The sequence below is a fragment of the Python bivittatus genome, unplaced genomic scaffold, assembly GCF_059951505.1.
Source record: "Python bivittatus isolate LINGU-HERP-01145 unplaced genomic scaffold, Pbiv_v1 ctg000960_np1212, whole genome shotgun sequence".
Lineage (NCBI taxonomy): Eukaryota > Metazoa > Chordata > Lepidosauria > Squamata > Pythonidae > Python > Python bivittatus.
Window position 1 is genome coordinate 11977636 of NW_028277124.1, and position 20794 is coordinate 11998429.

Genomic DNA, 20794 nt, shown 5'->3' on the forward strand with positions numbered 1-20794 from the left:
CATGATCTTCAGAGATAACTGTCCAATAATGGCTAAAACTCATAATTATTGAACTTGATCTCCCTACAGCACAATTGGTTAAGTATGGTTTTACAACCAATATGTTGCTGAGGGCGCTACAAGGTTATGGTGAAAGCCTAACATTCCCATATACACCACAGTGGGAAGATTTCAGTCCTGGATACTACCATTACTACATGGGGCTGAACCATGGATGCTCCTGCAGCCAGAGATCTAAAAATGGAAACTTTTTATCAAGCATTCATGCTTGATAAAATGTTTCACCAAAGTGCCTTGTCCACTGATGTGATTTTAGCTTGATTCAAATTCAGCCTGCAATGGGCTACATCAATTTCAGATTGCCTTATCCAGGTACCTTGCACTGAACCTTCCATCCATGAGGCATCTTCTCCAGAATACTTGTATGGGTAGCCAATTAGTTCCATTCTGCAAAAGTGACACTGTTTTTGTATTTCACTGGCTACTTTTGGCTGGCTGCAACATTCCTGATGGATGGTTTCATTTCTTAAGTGGTACATCAGCGTGACACCAAGAATCCTATGGAGACAAAGCATTTGGAAAGTTTCCATTTTTAGATCTCTGGCTGCAGGAGCATCCATGGTTCAGCCCCATGTAGTAGTAATGGTAGTATCCAGGACTGAAATCTTCCCACTGTGGTGTATATGGGATTGTTAGGCTTTCACCATAAGCAACAGATGAGTGAACCAATAGCAGCCGTGGTGGCACCTATGTTCACTTCAGATGTTGAGGCAACCTTCTTTTCTTGTACTACACAGCTGTTGTAACCTCCTGACTTCTGTGCTGTGATCTCATTGCACCCAGCTGCTTTGCCTTGCTTTAATCATTTTGTAGGCTCTTTGATCTCTCCAGTGCTTGGCACCTCCTCTGCTTTTGATTCATCAGAAGGGTCTGAGTTGTGAGGTGATTCTGCAAAGAGTTATCAGGTTCTTGGTGATTATATAATTGGTGCAAATATTATTTCCATTGGTTTAAACATTCAGTGCTGGAATGTACAAAGGTACGACTCCTGGAAGTGTTACCATATGTGTGACCCTCAAGATGGCACAATACAGTATACATAGTCTGGTATGCTCATCAGTGTATAGCATCCTGCAATTCTGCAGTAATATTATCCCAGTACTGCCTTTGTTCCAATTTCAGATGATGGTGGATGACATGGTGAATTTCTTCATCGTAGGATGCATCAACCATATTACATTTCAGTCATGCCCATTCATCTAACCTAGTTTTCTATGTTGGCACTCCTGACTGCCAGCCAATAAGATAGTGAGTTCTAGTCCTACCTTAGGCACAAGGCCAGCAGTATGACCTTGGGCTGGTCTCTCTCTTTCAGCCCTAGGAAGCAGGCAATGGCAAGCCACTTCTGAAATCTTGCCAAGAAACTGCAGGGACTTGTCCAGTCACCAGGAATTTAAAAACAAAAAATGGACTTGAAGGCATATCTACCCACCCACCTAATACCAGTATCTTAAGACAGCAACTATAAATGGAATTACAGCAGCTTTACTTATTGGCAAATCTCTTTGATCTACAGAGTTCTGCTCTCTGTTGTTGAAATTTTATCACACACCTCAGTTTTGGACTGGGTGGCTGGACTTGAGAGTCTGAGGGGCCATCAGTGGGTGCAGTTGCCAAACAGCCCCAGCCAGAGTGGAGTCCTTGGCTCCACCAGTATTGGAATCACCCATGCCAAGACTACTGTCCCTAGATGTCCCTGGCCATGGTCTAGCAGGGCCATAATACCCAGGTGCATTTAAGGGACAGACTTGACACATTCACTTACAATTTTAGTAAACCTCCATTTTTTCTGGTTTTGCAAGCATGGCAAAGCGGTTGGAATTGTTGCTTGAAAACAAGGTCAGCCAGTTGAGACCATTCTCTTTTGTTTGGTTCCAAAATGTTTATTTCCAATCCATCTGTAGAGGTCTAACCTCTGGCCAAGGACAGGTCAATCATGTCTTGAAGGACACACATCCAACTGCAAGAAAGTGAACAGCACGGCCAAAGGTCTTGCCTCTGAGCTGTCCATGACCTCTGTGTTCTGTGGCCTCACAGAAGTTTTTGCTGTTCCCACTGTCCTGAGCCCTTGATTCAGTGCACATCAGAGTTCCTGGGCATCTTTCATCCCAGCAACACTTGCCCACATCATTGATTTTGGGGCCACTGCCTTGTTCTCAATCTTGTTCAGCAAGGAGTGTTCTCCCTTCTCCTTTGGTTCTGCCTGCCTCTGCACTTCTTTCCCATCAGAGTCAATCACACTTCACAGCATATGAAGGCATAATATTGGGCTCCACTTCATTTATCTGGGGATGGAGTTGTTGGAATAGGGGTGTAATGCGGTTTGATTACTCGTGCACACATGCAGTGAGACAAACTTGGCCCTGAAGCTCTCAATCATGATCCAGGAAGCTGGTCCATCTGCTTTTCAGCTAGCCTCAGGTGACAATGGGAATGCCTGAACACCAGCAATGTGATGTGTCCATGGGAAGCATATTGTGGTCTTCCTTCATTTTGCTTACGTGTAGCCCACAGCCTTGCTGTTCTCATCCTCAGCAATGCAAGAGAATTGAGTTCATGATAGGATTAGTATTTCATCTGTATTTATAGTAGTAGTATTCATCCAATAATATTTCATCCCTGGCAAGCAAAGGAGGTTGCATTCTTGCATGTTCATCCCTATGATATGGTAACTACAATCATCAAGGTACATTAATCTAGAAAAAAGTCATGAGTAGTTGGGAAAAAAAGACATGATTGTTTCCAGGTGAAACTATGGTGTGATTGTTTTGCCTTGAGGGTAGAGATGCAGAGTCACACACGCAAGATGATGAGTGAACAGGATTATACATTTAACACCCATAACCAGTGAAGCCTTTTCTAAATTTTCTATGCAATATTTAACTCCAGATAATAGACCTATGCATTTTGAATATTTTCTTCTCATGGATCAATTAAAAAAAGCAAAATCTATGAATTTTTTAGCCTGGATTCTGCTTACAGATGGATATTACAAGAGAATAAATTAGACACCAGGGGGTAAGCTAGACTGAGAACACATCCAGTTTCATGGACAAAGACACCACAGTTGAGCTCACCATTTCCAAAACCATGAAAGGCAGATGGTAACATATGATTTAACACATTCTTACAGCACTTCCTCCGTGGGGGACTTATAAAGCCTAATAAATTACAACAGTATAAAATCGGATTCTTTCAAAGATCATTCAGCCAAGAAAAGCCAGGATGAAGAGAATGACTGGAGTGCTTCTGGTGAGCACGGTCTGCTGTCCGGGTTCCCAAGGCTTGGGGTTACCTACGTTCAAAGAAAAACCTTGGGGTGGGCTCAGCTAACCGGCAGCTGGCGGAGGGGACCACTGCCACGGCCAGCCCCCCCCCCCCCCCCCGGAAGCTGCCACCCTGTTCTGGCCAGCTGCCCTTTCCAGACCAAGGGCGAGGGTGAGGTTACCAGGGGTGCCCAGCAGCAGCCAAGGCTCTTCTTGCAGCTGGGAGACCAAACACGGGTGCTAGGTCTCTGGGGCCCCGGTGATGATGGGGGGTCGGGAAGGCCCCGGAGCCCCATGCCTGTTTTTCTGGGGCCCAAATAGGAAGTCCTCCTCTTCGGGGAAGCCCCTCGCAGGGAGCAGAACCATCCTCCACGGGCCGGCACCAAACGGGGCTTGGCAGCAGCCTGCACTGATCCCAGGGGGCGGGGGCAGAAGCCCCCCTCGATCTCCAGGAGCCGCCAGCAGATGCGGAGGGGGCTAACACCCCGTGAGAGGGAGCCACAACCCTCCCGCGGGAGGCGCCTGCGCAGACGCACCCCTGAAACGCCGAGGACGCGTCCGGCGCGTGGCCGCTTTGCTCAGGCGCCGCCTCTGGGGCAGGCGAGGCGGGGTGGGGCTCCCCCGGGCGGGGCTCCGAGGGGCGACCGCGTGACGACAGTTCCGGGGTTCTTAAGCGGGCGGCCGGCGCCGGCGCCGCCAACTCAGGCGCTTGCAGGGCAGCGGGAGAGGCTGGGCGGACGGCGCCGGCAGCCGCGCCTTGGAGCTCCTGCGCCGGTCCGGGCGCGCGCGGCGGATGTAGGGTCGCGGCGGGAGTCGGGCTGCGGCGCCCTCTCCCTTCGCCCGGGGAAAGCATCGCGGGCGGTTGCGCACGGCCCGCTCCCCGCCCGTCCTTGCGCCGCCCAGCCTCGAGCCATGAGCCGCCAACCGCCGGGGCCCGGGGGCTGAGCGGCGCCGAGGCCGGAACCCGCGCTCCCCGAGCGCCGCCTTTGTGCCGGAGCGGAGCGTGCTTGCCTGCCGGCCGCCCGAGGCCCGGAGACCGTCGAGCGCCGGCCCGCCGCCGGGCTGAGCGGGGCCGGAGCGGCTCGGGCGGACCCCCATGCGGGGCGCGCTGCCCCCGCGCGTCCCCGCCGCCCGCTGACCGCTGCCCATCCCCATGGAGTCCCCCCCCAACGGCGGCGGCCACTTGCTGGGCGGGGCGGGCAGCCTCCTGCCCGGCGGCGGGCGCGACCCTGGCTTCGGCAGCCTGCCCAGCCCCGACCTGCCCGGCTCCCACCACGGCGCCGGCCCGGCGGCGGCCCCCTCGCCCCCGCCGGCGCTGCCCGGCTTCGGCGCGGCGTGGTCGGTGCAGGCGGCCTCCCCGCCGCCGCCCCCCGCCAGCGCCGCCCTGGCTCCGCCGCCCAGCCCGGAGGCCTCGGACGGCGGCGGTGGCGGCTTCTACGCGCCCGGCGGCGGCCTGCCGTCCTCGCTGGGCCCAGCGTTCCTGCAGAGCTTCTCGGCCCCCGCCACCGCCCCCGGGCCCTTCGGCGGCCCCTTCTCGCCCGCGCCCGCCCCGCCGATGCCTCTCCCGCCGCAGCCCAGCCGCCGCTCCCCGGCCAGCCCGCAGCAGCACCAGGCGGCGGTGGCGGCCGCGGCCGCGGCCTTCCTGCAGCAGAGGAACTCCTACAACCATCACCAGGTGGGTCCGGGGAGAGGTGCCTTCCTGCGGCTCTGGGGCCCCTGCGCCCTTCAGAGGCGCAGGCTCGCGGCCGCGCGGAGAAGCCCTTCTGGGGTGGGGGAAAGGACCTCGCGGCGTCCTCCCTGGGACGGACAGTCTCCGTGGGGCAACGGTAGCCGGAGAGTTTCGCTCCCGCGAAAGGGGCGAAAATCGGCTTTCGCTGCCAGCCTATGCACTGCAGGTTGGGTGGAAAGAGGGAGAGACGCCCCTTGGAGCTCCCGGTCTGGGGGCGAATCGGTGTCCTTTGTTTGACAGGCTGAAGTGCCCCAATTCGCTGCTGGAACCTGGCGCTTTGGGGAGTGGGATGCCCTGCCCAGCTTGCCCCCTCCAACCCAGCGCCCTGGCGGCGATGCTGTGACTTTTCTGACAGTCGTAGCTTCTCTAGGTGGGAGGACCAGAAATCCGAAATAATCCTCAAAATTGCAACATGGCAATTCTCAGTACTTTAAATATGTATTGGCAATATATTATCAAGCAAAAAGAGATTTTTTTTTTTTCTTCAGTGGCAATTCAGGTGTGGACAGCCCTCCTTAAGAGGTTTGCCTGGCTGCAGATATTTTCTGGACCAGATCAAATCATTTTTGTCTGTTTTATTGCCGTAGTTGTACTTGGATAGAATTAGCTGGGCACCGCCCAAGAAGAGCATAAGGAGAAAAGGCAATACAGAATTTAATAAATAAATAAAGGTCATTCTGGATTTCTTTGCATTGATTGTGGGTATTAGGTAATCAGTAGTTTCTTCCCGGCATGTGTGCATGGTGTGAAAACAACACACGAGAAGTGTGTATGTCACAGATGGCTGTCAGTGTTACATATGTAGTGTTTAATGCTGAAAGGGTTTCCCCTGGAATTTATTAATGTGCAAAGAGGTCCTACAAAAGTAGATTATTACAATATATAGCTGGTTATTGTTCATGCCCAGGTGTTAATTGACAGTAGGAACAGATGTTGAAGATGTTTTGAACATCTGATTTGCTCTTTTCTCAAGCCAGTTGACCTGGATATTTTTGCTGTATTTTGCTCCATTAAGATACAGCCTCTTCTAGAGTCACCTAACCATTGATGAGCAGCAGGAAAGGTAGGTTTTATTTGGATTTTGGCAATGGCTGGGTGGCTTGGAAGATGTTGGCCATAGTGTGATAATGTACTAATATTGCAATGTAGGATGGCAGTTTTAGTTGGGAATCCACCAAAGATTATCTGGTACATTGTTAAATCAAAGAACTTGCGTGGTGATGGTGGTGATGGGTACCCATTTAGATGGTTTTCAGGCAACTGGACAGATTCATGGAGGATCACTGTCCATGGCTGCTGGTCTTAAAATGTCTGCTGCTACAGCTGGAAGGACAGATAGCATGATTTGAATAGAGCTGGAATTCCTGGAGAAGAAGGCCACTGCTGTTCTACAGGCATCTTCTTGGCCAGAAGGCTGGATCAGATGGGTCTTTGGCTTAGTCCAGCAGGGCCCTTCTTGGGCTTCAGTTACTTCCCTGAGTAACTGCTGAGTATTGCCAGGCTGGAAGTTTCATTTGCTCTCCTGTTAGTTGTATGCCGGATGGCGTTTGATGATGAGATCAGTGGTATCAGAACTGTATCCTGGGCTAAAATTTCGCTTTTTGACACACACACCCCTTTTTTTTTTTTGGGTCAAGAACTTGGAATCAGGAAATTTGAATTGACATCAGGGGTAGAACAAAATTTGACAGGGTGACTGCTGTGGCGGTTCATCTCTGAATACACCCCTTAAAAGGAAGCTTATATTTTATTTTTCAATGCTGAACTGCCAGCTAAGGAGTCATGGATGCCATGAAAAGTTGAGTTGTCTCTTCCTGCTGCAGGTGGGACTTTATAGTTGGCTAGAAGGGAGCCGTTTAAGAATTATATCCTGGCAAAGGTCCTATATATTCTTCTGCAACAGATTAATTTTATTTTCAGGGGTCCAAGAAACAGTCAGTTGCATCCCACTTGTCTTCAAATATTATTTATTCCTTTATGCTTATATTCTGGCATGAATGTTTTTCCTTCTAGTCTTATGACAGATCTCTTAACAAAGCTTCTTTATGTGAAGTTTTCTTGCTGAAGTAGTTTTTCCTTGAAACAAGAGGCCTGACAGACCTCAGCTAACCCCATTTTTCCAAGGGCCCAGAGGTCCATGGAGAGGGGAGCTAAAGCTAGACTGGACACGGATGGCGCCCACTTGGTAATGTGTGGTCTAATGATGATTTCTGTGTGGAGTCAGTTGAGAAGCATGTGCAAACACAGAACTCACTCTGGCCTCACTATTGTTAAATAATCTGGGTTACCACTACCCATTCTGTTTTCAAATCATGAGAGGATTACAGAAACAATTTTCCTTTTTATAGAAGTAGTTTTACTTTCAGGGGATTTTTTGCCCACAAAGTGAAAGAAGCCTTTTGTCTTTTTAAGTTTCTATAGTATATCGATGATAATGCCCAGAGATGTCTGGAGTTGGACTGCAACCATTTCCATATTGATTGTATTGTGAACACATTTGCATCCGCATCTGCAACCATTTCCATATTGATTGTATTGTGAACACATTTTACTTCACAGTCTGAAATAAAATATTGCAGCATCATTCAGGGTGTGTGTGTGTGTGTGTGTGTGTGTGTGTATTTCCATTTTGTTTTTTGCCCTTTTTCTCCTATGTCAGCTGAAAAGTACTTTAGCACTAAAATGCTTTCATTGTATTTAATCTTCAATTATTTATGTACTTTTTTTGCTTTATAAAATTTTTAAATATGTCTAACAAGCTTGTGAGGAAAACTGCTCATTTGATTGGCTTGAATTTCTTCCAAGTAACTATGGTAAAGAGAAAAGCATTTGACAAAGTGGAATACTTGAATATTTTTCTTTATAGATATCTGATATGACAGGAGTTGTGGTATTTGATCTAAGAAATATTTATCAGCCTCCAACGATGGGACTACTCATGAGTAAGTCCCATGGAAATTGCAGTCTTGTGCCACACATCTAGCTAGTTTGGTTATCAAAGTAAAGGATAACGCCCGCCTTACAAAATAGATACATTCCCCCCTCAAAGCTGATGCATTTGTTTTGGTCTCTGGCCATTCATGCTGGTTTAAGCATTCTGCTACAAAACAGTACAAGGAACTCAGCCGAATGCTTGCATTAGTATAATGGCCATGAAATGCCCTTGATCCTGAAGAATTAGAGGGATGGTATAGGAAAGCAAAACTCTGTTTTATTCTGTAACGCTGTCTAGCACTTCCTTTGCTGTTGTATTGTTGCTAGAGATGGACTGGCTGCGTTTTCCCATGCACATCAGAATTTTAAGTAATGCCTTTTTTCCCCTCCCCCTTAGCCTCTTCTGAAACCATCACCTTGGAGCAATCTTCAGAGTGGTGGATGGAGCCCAGGAAATATATCCTGGGGAGGCCTACACGGTCGAGACCATCGTAGAAATGGAAATATGGGAATACCAGGGACAGTGAACCAAGTCTCTCCCTTAAAGAAGCCATTTTCTGGTAATGTCATCGCACCCCCTAAATTTTCTCGTTCTGCTTCATCCTTGACTCCAAAACCATGGACTGGGGATAATGTTTTCAGAACAGACAACAACAGTAACCCACTTTTGCCCTTACAGGTAAGCATGGTATCAATCTACAACTTTGAATCCTATTTTAAATGAGCAAAATAGCTGGGTTTTTTTCCTCATTGAAATTACTTTGCATAAGGTAACTTAATTACTTTGCATGGGTTTAGATTTAAATTAAATTAAAAAAAAATTTCCTCAGTCACTAAAGTTAAAGACTAAAAAGTCTGCAGCCTGCTGAAGTTATGTGTTGCTCTCCAGGTCCCCTTGTATCAGTGCTGTTATTGCTAGAATTGGGGTGGGAAAGGAGGTGCACCACAATGTGCAGATTTTTTCATACTTCAGATTTCTCAGCACTTGAGATAGCTTGCTGAACAGACTGTCCAGAGTTTAATTTAAAGGCAAAGAAGGAATATAAGGAGAGTGTGCCCCATTCTTCTTGGAATTGCTCCTCTCCAATAGATTGGTTAAGAGCACAGCAAGCTGAGAAAGAAAGGAAGTATGACTATGGATGAATGAATGTGCACAGACATAACTTCCGCTTCACCCTCTCTGTGCCTCCTCATTTGATTAAAATAATATCAAATGATAATTCAAATCACCATGCAGGCAAATTCTGCATATGGATGGTATTCCCAGTCAAAGCATTGCATCAGCCTGTTCTTCACTTATATACAGTGGGGCAAAAAAGTATTTAGTCAGCCACCAATTGTGCAAGTTCTCCCACTTAAAAAGATGAGAGAGGCCTGTAATTTTCATCATAGGTATACCTCAACTATGAGAGACAAAATGGGAAAAAAAATTCAGAAAATCACAATGTCTGATTTTTAAAGAATTTATTTGCAAATCAAGGTGGAAAATAAGTATTTGGTCAATATCAAAAGTACATCTCAATACTTTGTTATATATCCTTTGTTGGCAATGACAGAGGTCAAACGTTTTCTGTAAGTCTTCACAAGGTTTTCACACACTGTTGCTGGTATTTTGGCCCATTCCTCCATGCAGATCTCCTCTAGAGCAGTGATGTTTTGGGGCTGTCGCTGGGCAACACAGACTTTCAACTCCCTCCAAAGGTTTTCCATGGGGTTGAGATCTGGAGACTGGCTAGGCCACTCCAGGACCTCGAAATGCTTCTTACGAAGCCACTCCTTCATTGACCGGGTGGTGTGTTTGGGATCATTGTCATGCTGAAAGACCCAGCCACGTTTCATCTTCAATGCCCTTGCTGATGGAAGGAGATGTTCACTCAAAATCTCACGATACATGGCCCCATTCATTCTTTCCTTTACACGGATCAGTCGTCCTGGTCCCTTTGCAGAAAAACAGCCCCAAAGCATGATGTTTCCACCCCCATGCTTCACAGTAGATATGGTGTTCTTTGGATGCAACTCAGCATTCTCTCTCCTCCAAACACGATGAGTTGAGTTTAGACCAAAACATTCTACTTTGGTTTCATCTGACCATATGACATTCTCCCAATCCTCTTCTGGATCATCCAAATGCTCTCTAGCAAACTTCAGACGGGCCCGGACATGTACTGGCTTAAGCAGGGGGACACATCTGGCACTGCATATGGCAGCATAGTGTGTTACTGATGGTAGCCTTTGTTACTTTGGTCCCAGCTCTCTGCAGGTCATTCACTAGGTCCCCCCATGTGGTTCTGGGATTTTTGCTCACCGTTCTTGTGATCATTTTGACCCCACGGGGTGAGATCTTGGATGGAGCCCCAGATCAAGGGAGATTATCAGTGGTCTTGTATGTCTTCCATTTTCTAATTATTGCTCCCACAGTTGATTTCTTCACACCAAGCTGCTTGCCTATTGCAGATTCAGTCTTCCCAGCCTGGTGCAGGTCTACAATTTTGTTTCTGGTGTCCTTCAACAGCTCTGTGGTCTTGACCATAGTAGAGTTTGGAGTGTGACTGTTTGAGGTTGTGGACAGGTGTCTTTTATACTGATAACAAGGTCAAACAGGTGCCATTACTACAGGTAACAAGTGGAGGACAGAGGAGCCTCTTAAAGAAGTAGTTACAGGTCTGTGAGAGCCAGACATCTTGCTTGTTTGTAGGTGACCAAATACTTATTTTCCACCATGATTTGCAAATAAATTCTTTAAAAATCAGACAATGTGATTTTCTGGATTTTTCCCCCCATTTTATCTCTCATAGTTGAGGTATACCTATGATGAAAATTACAGGCCTCTCTCATCTTTTTAAGTGGGAGAACTTGCACAATTGGTGGCTGACTAAATACTTTTTTGCCCCACTGTATATCGCTATTGTGGATGTGGTATTGAAAAATACCTTTTTCCAGCATAATTTCATCCTGTTATTTATTTCATTAAGAAATACATTCTAGCTTTCCTTTTTCATTTCCCTTCTTCCATTTTGCAGTGCTGAAATGGATCAGCTTGAGAGATACTAAAACATCTTTTGAATTTAGAGCTGGTGGATTGTCAGTTCCAAGACTGAAAATGTTCCTTATTTCTATAAATGAGGCAGTACAAACACATTGATGCTCTGAGGGTAGTATATATTGCAGCCGAGACTAGAATTAAGGAACATTAAAGGGATTTCCGTTCACGCAAATGTATTTTCATGCATTTCACATGAAGACATCAAATAGAAATTGTAATGGAGCCTCCAGGAAGTAGGGCCAGTGGTCAGGTGTGTAGTCCAGCCTGAAAAAAATCTTTCTGTGATATCACTCCAAAAATTAAGGATATTATGTTGAAGCAAAGAAGAATTTTATGGTATCTTTGGATCAAAGATGGAAGAAAGAAGGTTTTATGTGACTTCAGTTCTGCCACAAGCATATTGTTGTCCTCTGTATTAATTGACAACATTCATGCACAGGAGCAGAAATGCTATAGAAAATAATGCCATTAATCTATTTTGTTACTACCTCAGATTGTGGAACTCATGATTAAGTATACTTTTTAAAAATAAAAACAGTTAAAAGCTTACAGAGTTCCCCCAGTTTCTCAGATGAGAATGCCAAATGTCACGTGATAGCGGGAGAGCTTTTGGGGATGAAATGACTGAAATCTTAAGAAAATCAGCACCTTTGATATGTCAGCCATTTTTAAAGTTGCAGTGCACCAGCATCTCATCCTCAGTGATGGGCCTCTTGCAAACCATGTGGATTTTAGGAATGCTTAAAATGTTATTGCTCACTTTTTTTTTTCCAAGAGTGTGGAAATTTGATTGGCACAGAAATGTTATATGGATGGCTGAAAGAGAGGACTGTGTCCCTATGCAAAATTTGGGGGCTTTTAAGAATGTTGGTAGTGTTTCCATTTCATGGTTTGTATTGTTTGCTGCTTTCTCACTGCAGGTTGAAATACAATCTCTGTATTTGGAAAATAATCTTTTTTAAATAGATTTTTGATCAGTGGGACTATATTGGGTGTGTTGTGGAATTTCAGCATCAGAAATTGGACAACTGATTAGATTATTATTGCTGTTGAAAGCAAATGCATTTCTGGGCACCGAAAAGACAACATTTTACTACTATGAAAACTTTGATTTTGTTCCTTCTGCTACTTAGTTTTATGGTGTATGAAGTGTGGCTTTATGAAATGTATTAATACAAGATAACTTCCCATCTCATATTTATAGTATTTTATACAGATTTTAAAATTTATTTAATAGAAATTTAAAGGAACAATATTATCACAGCTGCTACTGTGCTATAAGCCCTGTGCTCTGTACTGTTAACTATAAAACTTATGATAAAATACTACTGTGAGTGATGCTTGAAAATATTACCCAGAAATTAAAATATCCTAAGCTCAAATATATGCCTTTTCTAGTGATATTTATATATTTCTATATTATTTTGCTCATATGCTCTGAATTCCCAGAGAGTCTGGGTGTCAACGTAAAATAAAAATAAAATTATCCCCAAACCTCAAGTATATACAAAGATGTCAAAAGAAAAAAAAGAAAGAAACCAGAAAATGCAAATGTCATATACAGGTGACTCTCCACCCCCTTCAATTACAACACACCTTCCTCCTGAGCAAGACAGAACAGGTAAGTTTTCATCGTCTTCCAAAAGCCCAAGAGGGGTGAAGCTGATGCAGTCTTTGCTGGGAGGGGTTCTAAAGACAAAGGGGGCAGCTACTGGAAACACCCACTTCCAAGGTCCCATTAGGTGGCAGTCTTGTAGGAGCAAAATATGGAGGGAGTTAATCCTCTTTGATCTGGTTGGCTAGGCAGAGGAATATGGGAGATGGCAGTCCCTTACATCAGCGTTTCCCACCCTCAGCAATTTTTAAGATGTATGGACTTCAACTTTCAGAATTCCCTAGCCAGCCATACTTGGCTGGGAAATCCTGAGAGTTGAAGTCCACACATCTTAAAGTTGCTGAGGTTGAGAAACACTGATTTAGATGACCTTAGATGCCTTAGCTAACCAGGTCTGGAGCCGGGCCTTAAAGGGTCAGCAACACTTTGAATCACATCTAGAAACCAACTGGCAATCAATTTTTTTTTTTTTTTGTGCTATTTTAGAGTTTCTGAAACTTTCCTAAAAAAGGAAAGTTGGAGATGGGTCTGCAAAGTCCAAAGTAGTTGGGTCAAGCAAAAGCTATGAGGTTGGGCATACCACATCCTCCTTCCAAGGTGAAGAAATATCCCACATTGATTACTGCTCAGATCTAACCTCCTCCTATATCATGGCCTGGGGCCTTAACCAGCCATGAGTAGTAGGGATCTAACTGTGAAGGGGTGAAACTAACACTTCAGAGGGGCCCTGTCCACTTCCTTGAGACTTGCAGACCCAAAACTATGCCAGATCACTGACGGGCTCACTGTCCTCCTTTGACGCTCTCCAGTTGGAGTCCAGCTCTCTCGATCCTGGGCAGTTTTGTCTGCCAAATGTTGAGAGAATTCTTCAAATCCGCATTGAATAAACCCACAATTGAGTTAATAAAATGCTAATGTATAACAGTCTTTGCAGGAGCTCATATGCTTTTTATGAAACATATTCTGTTTACTTTTCTTAAGGTCAAATTACACATGAAGCAGGGAGTCTGTGGCTGGATTTCCTGAATTTTTTAAAAGCTTATGTTTGGTAAAAACAGAAGAGGAATTTATTTGGGCAAAGGGACCAGTTAAGCTGCTATACCTATTCCCCAGTGCAAATCATGAAGACGGGCAGCTGCTGCTTCCTTGAAGGAGAAAATAGAAACATAAGTTATGCTTAAATGTTTCTTCTTGGTTAATAGCAGTGCAGATATGTGAGCCTAAACCTGTCCCCCAGCCTTTCATATTTGATATGGAAGTCTATTATAATAAGAGAATCTTAGATGCATTGCACAGGGTTTGGTGATGATACTCAAAAAGGTCACTGTTAAGTATGTGCTTAGCTATTACCTAATAAAGGACAAGAGTCAGCCTATTAAAATTAGTGGATGGCCTGCATAACACCAACCAGAGTCACGGTAGTGAGATGGGCAGCTACAGAGAAATACATACATACATACATACAATCTGCCCATATTACAGTCACAAGAAAGGATGTAGTGAGTGCAGTGTGAAATGGAGGAACCTGGAATTGCAGGAAGATTTGGTTTGGGTAAATGCAATAATATAAGAGATACTCTATTAGAGTTTTGTGAAAAATATTACAGTGGTACCTCGAGTTACGAACGCCTCTGCTTACGAATTTTTCGTGTTATGACCAGCTCCGGCCCCAAAAATTTACCTCGTGTTGCGAACCACCTCGAGTTACGAACCAGATCCGCGGCCATTTTCCCTCCCGTGACACGTGGTCCACGGCCATTTTCCACCCCTGACACATGGTCCGCGGCCATTTTCCGCCCCTGACACGTGGTCCGTGGCCATTTTCCACCCCTGACATGGGGTCTGCAGCCATTTTTCCGCCCCTGACAGGTGGTCCGTGGCCATTTTCCGCCCCTGACACGTGGTCCGTGGCCATTTTTCCGCCCCTGACATGTCTGCGGCCATTTTTCTGCCCCTGATGTGGTCCGCGGCCATTTTTCCACCCCTGACACGTGGTCCGCAGCCATTTTTCCGCCCCTGACATGTGGTCCATGGCCATTTTTCCGCCCCTGACACGTCCGCGGCCATTTATACTCCCCTGACACGTGATCCGCGGCCATTTTTCCGCCCCTGACTCTCCCTCCAAGCAATAGCCACCTCCCTGTCCTCCACACCAGAACGGATTAATGGTAATTACATTGAACCTTATGGGAAAATTTGCCTCGTGTTGCGACCAATTCGAGTTGCAACCAGAGTCACGGTACGGATTAAATTCGTAACTCGAGGTACCACTGTATTTGCTTTTTGCCAAAATCTGCTTTAGGTAACATAACATAAATGCAGACTGAAAACAAGCATAATAGGAAACAGAAAATGAGGATGTACGATTCTGTCAGGTTGTAGGGCAGTTTCAGGTACTGATGGTGGGATAGACCGTGAATTATTGGTATTGGTTGTCTTAGAAGATTAAAGGTGTCAACAAGATTTGACTTGGAGAACGTACAGTCAGAATTTAGGAACAGATTCAGAACACTTCATTTATTTATGTAAAAGAGAACCTGAGGAGAAAAGCCAAGACACATCATGAAAGCAAAAATGGGAGGGGGGGAGGCTCAAAATTTCAAAGCGGAAAAGATTCAAGTGGTTTTCTGAACGTATTGTCATGATTGTCAAGGAAAGACATGATGAAAGCATCAGGTAGCAAGAAGAAAAACAACTGACCACAGTGAAGCAAAAAAGGACGAAGACACCTTCATCAAGAATGTCAACAAATGGGGAATAAGAAAAGCAGGTTTTATTAAGAAGATTAGAAAAATCACAGAAAATTTTCAACTGAAATAAGACTGTTGAAGAGTAATCATGGAAGAGTTCTAAGAGAAACAAGTGAGCTTAAGAAAGATGGAAAGACCATAATGAAATGCTTTACTAACAAAATTATAGAACAACAGAATCATTTGCTAATACATTTATTATACATTATCATCACAGACTTCACTGGAAAATTAGGTCAAACAAGAAATAGAACAGCTGTCAAGTAGGAAAGCACCACAAGCAGATGAAAATATTCATTGGATTGGTTAAAACAACAGGAGAGGAGGCAGTTAAATTGTTAAGAACTCTGTGCCAACATACATGGAAGAAGACTACAGCCTAGAGATTGGACAAATCTTAAACACGGGAAGATGCAAATTGCTGAACTGATACTCTAATTTCTCCTGACAGCAAAGAGTTGCTTAAGATGTTCTAGGGGAAAAAAGCCTGTGTGGAGAGAGTAGGGAAAGGGAGATGAGATTAGTTACTAGCACGAAATAAGGGAGGCTGGAAGTAATGTAGTAAATGAGGACATGACATATATAAAATCGGTTTCTCTCTGGTCTGGAAACTTGAGAAAAGGAAGATGGACTGTATGTACCATTTTAAGAGAATGTAATGAGTTTTGTCTTTGCTTTATTAACTACAGCAAGACCTTTGCTTGTGTATATCATGCCAGAATGCGGAATAAAAGGCAAGTAGATGTGCCAGAACATTTCATTGTTCTTCTGAGGAACTTTTATAACAAACAAGATGTTACTGCATGAGAAACAGAGGAGTTCAGAATGAGGCCAGATTAAATACATCTTGTGTATGTTTAGCTTGTACAGTGAATAAATTATAACAATGGCGAGAAATGTTGAGGTTGAATCAGTAACCACTTGAGACATGCAGATGACACTGCATTGTTACCTGAAAGTAGACTTTGGAAGAGTTCATTATGAAAATAAAAAAGAAAGTAAAAATGGGTTAATATTAAGTTTTAAGGCAAAGGAAATATAAAATGGCATGAACTCACAGTTGATAGCAGAGAAGTGAAAGTGATTCTTTGCTTTCTTAGAGGCAAGAGTAAAAATGGACATGTGCTGGAGAAGTAAAGAGATTAGTCAGAAGCATGAAGGATAATGGTGTTTCTAACTCAGAATTCCCAAATTAGTATTATTTTTCAGTAGTAAGGCATGACTGTTGAACCTGGAGAGTGAAAGAAATAAGATAGACATCTTTGAATTATGGATTAGGAGACGATTGCTAAGAGTATAAAGGACTGCAAAAAGAACCATCAATCCTGGATCAAGTAAAGGTTGACTGGCAGGTGATGTGGGTGCTGATGGGCTAGAAAAAATAAGTATGCTTGGCAAGGCTGAGAGAACCAGCGGGAAGGAGGACTGCTGTGGTGGAAGGGCAGAATTGGAGATATTACTGGAATCACCTTGTAAGAGCTATGGATTATATCTGAGATACAGGGCAAGGTGGCACACATTTATCCATGCAGCTACCAGGAACTAGGCTTGATTCAACTAATTACAGATGGTCAGGTCCACCAGTTTCAAATCAACTTTGAGGCAAAATATTTAGTACTTTCAAATTTGGTACTGCAGAAGAAAAATGTATCATTTTGTGAATATATGTTACACGTAATAAAGATATATCCCTCCTTGATTCTTTTTAAAATGTTAAATAATCCCAATAAATAATTTCTTGAAGTAATGCAAGGTTGTTCTGTGGTAAAGTCTGTTTTTTCCTTAATTTAATTATGGATGAGAAAGCTGACCTGATAATGCATTACCAAAACCTGGCTGTGAAAGGAGGGGAAGGGAGGTTTCCCCTCTGAGAAATGTGCCTACTTGGGTTTTGTGTGTGGCATCAGTCATGAATCCAGGGCAAGGGTGGTGGAATGGCTGTTGTCATCTGACAGATTCTGGAGGCTGTGGGATGAAGTTGTTCAAATCCATTCAGAGTAGGACTCTGGCTCTGGAGTAGGTCCCGTGGAGTTGACTAACAGGTGGTCTTGCTTGGTTAGCTGGGAAAAGTTTAAACTTGTTAGTACTGATAAAGTAAACAGGGTCCTTCGAGGAGGTAGTGGGTTGCCCTTTCCTCAAGAAGCTATTGTTGGATTCAGTAGATTTGGTCAGTTTTCATCAAGTCGCTAACCTTCCTTTCCTAGAGAAGGTTGTTGAGAAGGTGGTAGGCTTGCTACCAAAGGACCTTGGAAGAAGTGGATTATCTATACCCTTTTCAATCATGTTTGAGGCCAGGTTATAGTACTGTGAAGGCATTTGTTGTGCTCGTTGATGACCTTTGGCAGGTTTGGGGTCGAAATGATATATCCATCCTAGCTTTCCTTAGTCTCTCCTTCAAAACCATCAATCGGTATCCTTCTGGACTGGATTAGAAGATTGGAAATAGGGGGCATAATATTGCAGTAGTTACAGTCTTCCCTCCAAGGCCAATTCCAGGCACTGATGGTGGTGGTTCAGCCCTACAGGGTGCTACAGGGCTTGACTTTGTCCCCACTCCTGTTTAACATTTCATTCATTGGCACAGGGTAAAGTTCCTTAGTATGTCAGTGATGCTCAACTATAAATCTCTGTCCTGGGCAATCCAAGTGGTGCTGTTCTTTCCCAGCACCTGGAGCTATAGAGGATCTGGATGGGAAGAGCAGGCTAGAGTGACTGAGTGGGTGTGGGATTTAGTCCAGTCTCTATTCCAGGTAAGAAATTAAGGAATTTATAGATGATGCTATAGATATATTTGATATCATGAAAAGCTAAGATTTAAGCTGAAATTATTTCAATAATAGAGAAGGTTAAGGGGCTGGAGTAATCTACAGTTGTATTATCCAACTATTATTTTGTACTGTTTTTAAACTGGGATAATGATCAATGTGAGGCATTTAATAGTCCCTGAAAAATTTAAAAATCATAGAATCTGAATTTGAAAAATGGAATGCATATCATAATTTATCTTCAGAAGTAATGCATTTTGCCTTAGTGAGCGAAGATATGAATTTCAGCCAGGAAGTAATTTAAAAATGTCATTTTTTCTGCTAAGATAATGACAACTATAAAGAACTTGTCATTACAAAACATTGTTAGATTGAAAGCCAAGAATGCATAGTCATTTGAGTAAAAAAGATTGCAAGAGAACCAGCAGCTTCCATTTCTTTGATTTTAGATCATATCAATTTCCCTAGGAGATACATGCCACCAAGTTTTCATCCTTAAATAGCTTCATATTTCATTTGATATGAACAAATTAGAAAAGTAGCTTTTACATTGTTCCTTTTTTATTGGCAAGAGCAGCCTGGACTGGGGGTCCTCATGACCTCCCAGTTGGACTACCACAATGCACTCTACATGGGGCTACCCTTGAAGGGTATTCGGAAGCTTCAGCTGGTGCAAAATGTGCTGCGGGCAGTTAATGGCACCGGTTATTCAGTGCATGTGACACTACTGCTCTGCTAGATGTATTGATTTCCAGTGAGCTTCCATGTGCAATTCAAGGTGCTGGTAGTTACCTTTAAAGCCCTTACATGGCTTGAAGGCAGTTTACTTAGGGCCATCTCTCCCTGGTTACTTCTACCTGTCCTGTCTGGCAGGAGGGGCATGCTATGGGTACCATTGGCCAAGGAATGTCAGCTGGTGGGGCCCAGGAGAGCCTTTTCTGCCATGGTCCCCATCCCTCTGGAGATCAGGTTGGCCCCGACCTTGCTGGCCTTTCACAAGGCCTTGAGAACCTAGTTCTGACCTTGAGTCTGGGGCCCTGGGTATGTGTGTGTGACAAGCCTGTTTCCTGGCTATGCTGAAGGCTTTTTATAATCCTCTGGCTACTGCATGTTTTGGTCCTCCTTATTTTGTATTTGTACTGTATTTATTTTTATTTCAATCTTTTGAGCTGCCCAGAGTCACATACTTCAGATGGGCGGCTATATAGATTAAATAAATAAATAAATAAACCTGTCAGGTTCAAATAATCTATTCCCGGGATACAGTGATTTGAGGTGTCTTCTCAGAAAAATGATGAACAGGAATCTTTTCTTGGTAATTTGTTAAAAGTTTGCATTGGGAGCACTTTAGTAACTATAGTATCATCATCATCATCATCATCATCATCATCATCATCATCATCATCATGGAATGTTGCAAGCACACCAGAGAGTTGGAGAAGAAAAAGGGGCATTAGAAGAATATCTGAAGGACAGTGAAGAAGATGCACTGAAGCTAAAACACCATGAAGGGTTATTGAATACCAAAGAAACCAAACTGGCGCATAAGAAAGACCATATGAAGAACAGAAAAGAGACACGGCAAGGCAAAGTATTACATGGCCAATACACAAAAAAACTAGCAGGCAAATCAGATAACAAGACCTGGCAGTGGCTAAGAGCAGGAAAGGTGAAGAAAGAGACAGAGGGGCTAATTCTGGCTGCACGAGACCAAGCCTTAAGAACAAATGTACAGTATATAAAGCCAGAATTGAGAAGACAGCAACAGACAGCAAATTCCATTCATGGAGTCTGTCAGTTTCTTGATCTGTTGATGATCAATTTTTTGTGCAGCAGCAACCACAGCCTCCCAGACGCTGTTCAGAGAGGTGTATTGTTTTCCTTCACCGTAAATCTCCCGTTTGAGAAGGGCCCACAAGTTCTCAATAGGGTTTAGGTCAGGTGAGGAAGGGGGCCATGTCATTATTCTTTCATCTTTGAGGCCTTTACTGGCTAGCCACACAGTGGAGTACTTTGATGCATGCGATGGAGCATTGTCCTGCATAAACAAATGGTCTTGAAAGATGCAGACTTTTTCCTGTACCACTGCTTGAAGAAAGTGTCTTCTGTAAACTGGCAGTAGGTTTGGGAGTTGATTTTGAGTCGATCTTCAACACAAAAAGGTCCAACTAGCTCATCTGTAATAATACCAGCCCATACCAGTACCCCACCTCTACCTTGCTGGCGTCTGAGTCAAAGTGGAGCTCTGTGCCTGTTACTGATCCAGCCATGGGCCCATCCATCTGGTCCGTCAAGAGTCACTCATCTCATCAGTCCATAAAACCTTTGAAAAATCTGTCTTCAGATATTTCTTGGTCCAGTCTTGCCGTTTCAACTTATGTGTCTTGTTCAGTGGTGGTCGAGTTTCAGCCTTCCTAACTCTGAGCACTTGTACTTCTGGGCACTCCAGGTAGGTTGCAGTTCTGGAATATGACAGCACTGGAGGATAATGGGTTCCTGGTAGCTTCACGTTTGATTCTTGGGCAGTTAATTTGCATCTTTTTTTCTCAACACGTTTCTTGTGACCCTGTTGACTATTTGCAACAAAACGTTTGATGGTTCTGTGGTCACGCCCCAATATCTTAGCAATTTC

General features: G+C 44.3%; 1 protein-coding gene and 1 pseudogene across 3 annotated transcripts in view; one reads left to right on the forward strand and one right to left on the reverse strand.

Moving 5' to 3' along the window:
- Nucleotides 1-228: 228 nt before the first annotated feature.
- LOC112541348 (N-alpha-acetyltransferase 10 pseudogene) lies at nucleotides 229-3847 on the reverse strand (annotated as a pseudogene).
- A 144-nt stretch (nucleotides 3848-3991) lies between these two features.
- The window catches only part of CPEB2 (cytoplasmic polyadenylation element binding protein 2), a 64285-nt gene continuing 47482 nt past the window's right edge, over nucleotides 3992-20794 (forward strand). For all 3 annotated transcript variants that reach the window (XM_088131604.1, XM_088131602.1, XM_088131603.1), the window contains exons 1-2: nucleotides 3992-5001; nucleotides 8387-8668. In XM_088131604.1, coding sequence (XP_087987730.1) covers nucleotides 4480-5001; nucleotides 8387-8668 — 804 coding nt within the window. In that variant the 5' untranslated portion in view covers nucleotides 3992-4479. The remainder of the gene's footprint in view (nucleotides 5002-8386; nucleotides 8669-20794) is intronic.